Source organism: Saccostrea cucullata, unplaced genomic scaffold, assembly GCF_032062105.1.
Source record: "Saccostrea cucullata isolate Sc308-1 unplaced genomic scaffold, CSIRO_AGI_Scuc_v1 ctg1902, whole genome shotgun sequence".
Lineage (NCBI taxonomy): Eukaryota > Metazoa > Mollusca > Bivalvia > Ostreida > Ostreidae > Saccostrea > Saccostrea cuccullata.
The window spans coordinates 5343-14593 of record NW_026937506.1 but is presented as its reverse complement, the minus strand read 5'-3'; the positions used below and the strand labels follow the sequence as shown (position 1 = coordinate 14593).

General features: G+C 32.5%; 1 protein-coding gene across 1 annotated transcript; it reads right to left on the bottom strand.

Annotated features, from left to right (window-relative positions):
- Positions 1–4493: 4493 nt before the first annotated feature.
- Positions 4494–8960, bottom strand: LOC134248301 (fibroleukin-like). The gene is made up of 6 exons (XM_062730710.1): positions 8670–8960; positions 8255–8391; positions 7668–7764; positions 6140–6307; positions 4731–4990; positions 4494–4581 (listed from the first exon to the last, which is right to left on the bottom strand). Exons 1-5 carry the CDS (start codon positions 8956–8958, stop codon positions 4731–4733), a joined length of 951 nt encoding a protein of 316 aa, XP_062586694.1. The 5' UTR covers positions 8959–8960; the 3' UTR covers positions 4494–4581.
- Between the last annotated feature and the right edge of the window lie 291 nt (positions 8961–9251).

Genomic DNA, 9251 nt, shown 5'->3' with positions numbered 1-9251 from the left:
CCTTTTAAGGTCTATTGAACATGGATACAGCAGTTCAATTTCTTTTTATTTTATTAGAGCGTGCAGGATGTAAAGCAGCAAATCATATTGTATCGGTGGTGTTTCAACCTTGAGGATGATTTAATTTTTTTCTTGTCCATTTCTGCAGAAGTTGATCTAAGCGGTTCATTTGCATTTCGAGCCAATGTTTTGACATTTGACGACAATGAAAGACTCATTTTTGATGATTGGACACCTGTGACGTATCAGAACTAGAATCCTAACGACGATGGTGAGACGGCAGTTGACCCAATCTTTGGCCTCCTTTTGACTTATCATAACGACGGTAGGTGGCGCTGGGTGACTGAGAGGAACTACACGAACTATACAGGAGAAGACGGACTAAAAGTCCCCTTTATTTGTGAGGATTCTCTGTTTTATTTGGAGCCAGAAGAGTGTTCTGTTACAAAATGTTTCATTCTCTTTTAATTAAAATAAACATTTGCAAACATTATTTTTTTTCATATTATTTCATTAAGCATGGTGTAAAAAGTTCTAAATCATTTAGTGGAGTTTTCTTAAGTTTACTTCGGATCGATTTTTCGTCTCCTCGGAAGAGATCTATACTTATCCTTATGTTTTAAATAAACTATGAATAGAATATACACAAAGACAGACTGTGCATTATAGTGTTTCCTTATTTTCCCAAGGGAACTTACGCCGGTATCTCTTCATACCATACGTTCAAACATTTTAGCACTAAGTGTTATTTTTATTTTACTAATTTCTATCGGTAATCCAAAAATTAAAGGGCAGATATATTTTGCTCTGATGGTCGGTCCGTCTGTCTGTTTGTTTGTGATTTTTTTTCTGATTTATCTATAAGTGGGGAAATCAATTAGCCCTGACTACAGCCTTTAATTGGTTTGAGCTAAGGATTTCACATTTTACAGGTGTATATAATATGAAAGGACCTATCATTGTGTTTAATTTTTGAATCACTTTTCATAAACTACATATAGTTTTTAAAAGAATTACAAATTATACTAAGAGTTTAACCTGGTTACGCCCTTGCAATATTGGAATGTATAGATGGTCTGTAAACTGTAAGTAAAGTTGATAAAATCTTGTGACGTCGACATCACGTTTTAGGTATAAATAAAAAATCTGAATGTCCCCAACATGTAGATTTAAACCGCATTATATTTTTTGATATCAGTGAAGTCCTAAAAGGAATTGCCCATCCTAATAAAGTATGTATTTTTATCCTAAAACGTGTAAAAACTTTTGCTGGGGTACATCTATTTTTGACATTCTGATTGATCTTTATGTTTGACTCACTTTTAAAGAAATTTTAAAAAATTAAATCTTAGCCATAATCATTGAACGGTTAAATAACGTGATATCAAACTCCCCAGTATTGACCTTTGACCTAAACGATGGAACTGATGGATTTGACCTACTTTTTGAAAACGTTAACGTTGACCGTATCTCCTGAATTATTAATGCTATGGGATTACTAGTTTACTAGCTAATTTCTTGTCGTAAGAGTTTCTCTGGAATACCTTTTTTTTTGCTCTCTACAAATCTGATTTTACACTTTAAATAAAAACCTGCACATTAAATCTGGAAAATATATTTCTGAAGTGTATCAAAATTGTTCATTTCAAAGTTCACCCATAAACACTATATTCCTGTGTTATTCAAATTGAAATAAAGTTTGGCCTAGGTTTGCTTATGCTCGTTAGAAAATATTCTATTGTTCCACTTACCAAAAATGAGAATACTTTCCCTTCAAATGTCTACTGAATTTGGATACAGCGGATCGAATTTTATAATTTTTAGAGCATTCAGGATGTAAAGCAACAACTCATATTGTATCGGTGGTGTTTCAATTTTGAAGATTATATAATTTTTTTCTTGTCCCTTTTCTGCAGAAGTTGATCTCAACGGTTCATTTGCATTCCGTTCCAATGTTTTGACATTTGACGACAATGATAGACACATTTTTGATTATTGGACAGCTGTAACGTATCGTATCAGAACTGGAATCCTAACGATGGGGGCCAGACAGCAGTTGACCAAATCTTTGGCCTCCTTCTGACTTATCATAACGACGACAGGTGGCGCTGGGTGACTTAGAGGAACTACACGTACTATACAGGAGAAGACGGACTAAAACTTCCCTTTATTTGTGAGGATTCTACATTTTATTTGGAGCATGACGAGTGTTCTGTTGCATAATGATTCATTCTCTTTACATAAAAATAAACATTTGCAAACATTATCTTTTGTTATATAATTTCATTAAGCATGGTGTATAAAGTTCTAAATCATTAAATGGAGTATTTCAAGTTAACGTTGGATCGTATATTCGTCTCCTCGGAATTCATCTAGATTTATCCTCGGATCGTATATTCCTCTCCTCGGAAGAGATATAAATTTATCCTTGGATTGTATATTCGTCTCCTCGGAAGAGATCTAGGTTCATCCTCATGTTTTAATTAAACTATGAATAGCATGTACACAAAGACAGACAGTGCATTATATTGTTTCGTTATTTTCCCAAGGAAACTGACTGAGATCTCCTCTCACCATACAAACATTTTAACTCAAAGTGTTGTTTTTAAAATTTCTATCCGTAATCCCAAAAATAAGGGGCAAATATACTTTCCTAGGACGGTCGGTCCAGTTGTCTGTTTGTTTGTTTTTTTTGTTTTTTTTTTCATGATTTATCTGTAAGTGGTAAATCAATTAACTTTGACTACAGCCTTTAATGGGTTTGAGCTATGAATTTCATATTTCACAGGTTTTTTCTTTATTTTGACGGTCAATTTCGAATTTGAAATTTGAGCCTTGGTCATATGAGCTATGGCTTTAATATTTCACTGGTGTATTCAACGTGTAAAACTTTTCCTAGGGTAAAAGTATTTTTGACTTTGATCTTTATTTTGACTCACGTTTAAAGAAATTTTCAAAATTTTATTCTTAGCCATAGCTACTACACAGTTAAATCAAGTGATATCACACTCCTCAGTTTTATATTTTGATAAGACCTTCTCTTGAGTACAACCAGTAATGACCTTGAACCTTGATCTTATGGATTTGACCTACTTTTCATAAACGTAAACTTTGGTCGTATTTACTGAATATTTTGTGCTAGGGGTTAACTATTTTCTTGTTCTTCTTCTTCATTTCTTGTGGTAAGAGCTTCTCTTGAATACCAATATTTTCTTTTTATATTTTTATCCTTTTATTTGGACATCAGACTTTGACCACCTTTTGAAAAAAACTTTGGTGATAACTTTTGAATGGTTGATTTCGTGACTTTTATATTTCACCTGTGTATTCTTTCTTTAATTCTTCTTTTGGCATCATTAATATTGACTCCTTGACCTTGTTCAGTTTGACCTACTTTTGAAAATCTCTAACTTTGGTCATAATTACTGAACTGTTGCTGCTTTTACGGGTTTTATTTTAGAAGGTAGACTCATTGTGAGGAACGTTTCTTTTGGTACCAAAACTACCTTTATATTGACCTTGGTGTTTGACCTGCAAACGACAACATTTATCATAAGCGTCTTTGTTTCACAAACTTTTCTTGAATTTTTATCATTAGCTCCTAAAACTTTTCCTATTGATTTAATAACAAATTTCAAGTTGTAGTCTATCAAATTTTTGGATATACTAGTATATAAACCATCGTATACACATTGCATAAAGGAGAATGACTTATCACACATATTGAATCATTTTTTAAAGATGTAGTATCATAATTACAAAAGTTTTAGCAAACATATTGATTAATGATAGCTTGCTTTTTATTTGCAAAAGCAGTTGCAAATATATGATATCATCTTTAAATAAATAATGAATCGGTGCTCATTTTTTTTCTAACTCCTTGTCTTGTTTTGCAAATTTGATTTTTTTTCTAACTTACTTAAATTATCTCTAGCCTAAATAATGAATTTAAATGATCTCAAATTTTGCTTTTAAGATTTGTGACGTCAAAATAAAACGCGTATTACAAATGTAACCTTTTAATCCCGGATCTGTGTTAGAGTGTTTTGAAATAAAAAAAAACACACAATAAAATATTACAGTCGATTTAAAATATATATATATATATTAACATCTTTATTACAATGATACTTGTTTTATCCGACATGCACTGGGAACAGATTAAAAATGTATGTGTTGGAATAACCAAGATGTAGTATTGCAGCGTGTAAAGATCACTGAGATAAGTATAAATGACAATGGCTGAAATCACAGTAAAGAGTATTGCATGTGTCGGATTAAACAGGTTCCACTGTAATAGGTTTAACAATAAAGTAATCTTCATCCTCATTCTCCGCCCAGTTATGTCCATTTATCAGTGTTTGGAAAAAAGAACGAAATATTTCTAATTTAAAATTTATTACAACACATATAAAATACATCTTTTACTAAATACATCCAGTATCGCCTTACAGAGCAGTTCAACCACCTTCTTTTACTGTTTATTACTTGATGTTAAATATTAAAAAAAAGAACTCAGCGATAAAAATTAATTTAAAATCGTCTCTTGGGGGTTTCCGTAATCCATGGATGATCTTTCGTCTATTAAAAAAAAAATTAAATTAATACTACACAGATAAATGTATGATAGCATATTTTTTTTTTATTAAAAAAAAACAACTTTTAAAAATGAAAATTTCAGAGTGATACAAAAAGAAAAAAAATGGATATTAAGATTTAATGATGTTTACCTAATGACGTCTGATCATCACGGTGGTCCCCTTCACTGATGTCCCATTCTCTACTGTGGGAAACCATGGCCAGGACCAGGACTCCGGGGACCAGGGACCGTTAAGGAAGGCGGAGTGACAGTCATTGTACCACCAGCCTCCTCTGTAGTGAGCAGCACAGTTACCATAACTATACCCGTCGTTATCTCTGTCCGGGGTACTGAAGGACATCCCAGACAGATCAAAGTTATTAGGATAACCGGTGTCCAACATACTGACTCCTGTAGAATTAAAAAAGAAAAATATACACGGACACTTGTTTAAAATAGATCAGCAGATTTATATCCACTATACTCGTCGTGAACTCTGTCTGGGTGGAGAAGAACATCCCAGACAGATCGTGGTAAAATAAACCTGTATTTAACCTGTCCCCTGTAAAATCAAACAAAAAGACTCACAAAGTTATGATATATTTTTAATCTAATTGTCATTAATAATACTAAGGCACATCTAAGATAGACAGCTTTATGTGATGGAAAGAGTGATAATATTTATTTAGTTTAGTCCTTGAATCCCCAATATCTTAATACTGGCACCTGCAGATTTAGAGAAACAATATATAACAGAGATAATAATTATTAATTTACATCTCATTTATCTTAATACTGAAGTACGTCTGAGATGCAAAGTTTAACGTGTTGTTTCTTGTATAGAGAGATAAAAAAATACAAGCCAACAAAACACTGCGGTATTCATATAGCATCCTATCTAGTGTAACAATAAACCACTGGCGTGTTACACCTCTTAAGCATGGTATTTTTTTTTGGGGGGGGGGGGGGGGGGGTGGTTGCAAAGATCACTGAAAATATCAGAAAACATGAATAAATGAAATATTCGTATATGTCAGAGACCGTGCCTTTAAAAATATACAAAATACAATACGAAGTAAATCATTCAAAATTTTAACGATATAAGAAATAGTGTAACTGTAAATGTTTTAAAATATTAGAGTTTCATTAGATAAAGCATATGTATTGTTAATGTGAAAACCATTGAGATGTTTTAAATATGGCTTTTTAATTTTTTTTTTCAATTTAAATGTATCCGATCAAATACTTTTTCTGCTTAGTATCACTTGATATTTAAGCTTAATGACGCTCTGATAAAGTCATTCCGTACTAGTAAAATGTTATTTTCAAATTTTAGCCTTCTGGCTATAAAAAATTCAATGTTTGCAGAATTAGAGAATTGAACATGCAGATGATATTCTGAAATTTAAAACATAACTTAGTGTGCGCTGAATTAAAAAGAATATCAGAAAAAACGTATCTTTTTTCAAAAACTAAATAATAATTCAATACAAACATGTATTTTTATAATAAAATGCGTAATTTAAATCAACTTTTAGAACTTAGCGTAGATACACTTACCTAAGGTTCCCGTGGCAGGTCCTGCAAGAAAGAGTTGATATTTTCCAGCTTCACTGGAGACAGAGAATCCATCGTACATTTCATAAAGTGTTGTACCATTCTGTAGAGTTATGGTCACATACAGGGATGAGGTGTTTTCTTTTGTTAATTGATGGATTACGTCATTTCCTGTATTAAAAATTCCATTGATTCTTATTTGAATATAATCATACCTTATTGAGTAATCAAATTACTTTCCTGTTTTAAGATATATTCAAAATCAATAGCGAAGTGTATTACAATAATATTGTTTCGTAAAAATAGCCCAAGGGAAAATAATATAACAATCTAAAGATTTTTGTAAAATGCATTGTTTAAAACTGTATCAGACTATATGCCCATTGTACAGTATTTAAATGTATGTTATTTAACTACGTAGATACAGATATCTATAATCTGTTCCTATATCATGCTTTATTTAGATTTACGAGGGTTGTCCGGGAAAATCGTCGACAAGATGTTTCTTTTTGAAAATAATGGCACACTAAGCTAAAATTTTCAGTAAATGTTTATTTATCACACTGAAGTGCATCATAATTTTTTGATTAAATTATTGACAGAAATCAAGATTTTTATTATTCTTGGATGTGTACGGGTACGGTCCTACGGTTCATGGTAAAAAAACAAAGGTTATATTAGAGAATACATGAGTATTGATTCGGAATATAAGATTTAAACACATAAGGTTGTGGCGAAAATTATCCTTATTCGCTTCCACAATTTATATTGTCGTCTTTTCAAAAATTATAGGGCATTTGGTTATTATTTTTTTGCACTTTTCTGAGCATTCGAAATTTGAAACTGGTAAACACAACACACGAAAAAAGTGACGTTTGATGACGCTACGGCGCAGTTTGGTTTGATTTAGATGGTGTGATAACATCTTAAGAATCTTTAAATGAAAAAAGAAGAACAGAATTTCAAAATAAAAATCCCCAGATCTTTAGTATAGAAATGTAATGGGGCTTTTCATAGAGAAGTCGTTCTTGATCGAGTCCCCATGTAGTACACATACGGACTGACTACTACTGTAAGAACAAAAGACGCTGTCACTATTGACCGTCAATATAAGTTATGTAAATTATGGGTGTGCGAATGACACAGACTTGTACGTAGGTTTATTTATCATTTAGCTCAAGCGTGCTTTATGAAATATGCCTACATGACAAGTCTGTGTGATTCACACACCCATAATTCACACAAAACTTAAAAGCATAAGGACTTTCAAAAACTAAAGGACTTTCAAATACGGAAGTCTTTTGAATTTCATTCTTGTATGTCTTATCTTTCCTTTATTTTGATAAAAACTCGTAAATGCATTTTTTATTTACCATTGAACTGCTAAAACAAGACCAAAGCAAGTAGAGTACTGTTTATATTATCCGTGCATCATTTTATTTTTTTTAACTGATTTCAAAATTCAAATGTTTATTAATATCTTGGTTATACTTTTAAACCAATTAAAGACCCGGTATTGGCTCATATTTACCAATCCAAATTTCCTGTTCCGGTTTGCCAAAACCATTTTTGTAGTCTGTCCAGTTTCTGTCAAAGCTCACGGATCCATCGAACCTTTTTTGGATTGCCTTGGAAAGATTTATGTACATTTGTTAGGCTAATTTGGATTGCCGTGTAAAGATGTGGGTACATTTATCAGGCTAGATTTGGGTTGCCTTGGAAAGGTGTATGTACATTTATTAGGCTAGTTTGGATTGCCGTAGAAAAATTTATTAAAATTTATTGGGCTAGTTTGGATTGTCTTGGAAAGATGAACGTACATTTATTTGGCTAGTTTGGATTACCTTGGAAAGCTGTATGTAAATTTATTAGGCTAGATTTGATTGCCCTGGAAAGATCATTGTGAATAAATAAAAAGGTGGAGATAGCGAGCAGTGGTTGATCTTTAAAAAAGCAACAACCAATCCGTATCAGTGAACAGGGCATAACCTCCACCCCAACCCTTGGAAATTCGATCTTTAAAAAAGCAACAATCCAAATCATTACATAAATATAGATATCACAATATCATCACATTATCTTCAAAAAGCTCAGATGTAAAAAGAAATCAAAACCTACCGTCCATCCGCCGCCCATTATATCCATATTACAATGAACCTTGACCGGAATGGACTTTATCCCGTATGGGTAAATATCGTACGCGTCCGATTTATCATAACCATTGGCACGATGTGCCTTACAATCTGAGGGAAGAACTGAAGAACAAAAGTGAGAATTAGGACTTATAATAAGTAAAGGAAAATCTTAGATGAAAACTGAGAATTATTTAGGATTTAGATTTAGACCATCTGAAGGAAGAACTCAAATCAAAACTAAGAATTATATAAGATTATGACCTAGACAATAAATAATATAGTTATCTTCATAATACAACGCTTGAAACGACTCATAAGAATAAACAATCAAAATAAGGTAGATAAATCGGCTACAAGTGTAAGATTGAAGAAGAAATAAAAGTAAAACCAATACATACATTCCGGAAAGTAATACCGCCATCCGTTTTCGTCCGACATTCCGGAAGTGAAGGCCTTCTTGTGGGTCCGGCATTTCTTCAGCGTAGGATTGTACCCGAAGAAACCGCAATCTTTCTGACAGGTGGCAGCACACTCGATTAAAGAATGGGCTTTGTGTTGTCCTACAAGTTCCTCATCAAACATCTTGTTATCGAGTTCCAGTTTCGCGATATATCTGAAGGAGGAGATAGTAGCACGAGAAACTGTAAAGAGAGAGGCCATTAAACAGACAATACGAAGACTGATCATTTTGTAGTCTGTAGTGTTTAGTTACAGCGTTTCTGTAAGAGCTTAGAATTATCCGTCAACTGACGACTTTAAATATCAAATTATTATCCATTCCTGCAAAACGATTGGCTTGTTATTATGTAATTATTATTTCTAAAGTATCGATTGTGTTTAATTCCTGGATTTATTGTATTTGCCGTTCTTATTTACGTGTAACCAATGAAATTAATTTTGTATTAATTGCGTTGTTCATATTTTCCATGTAAAGTCAATGATTTAATTTCAAGAGAAGTGCTCGGAATCTATAATATATT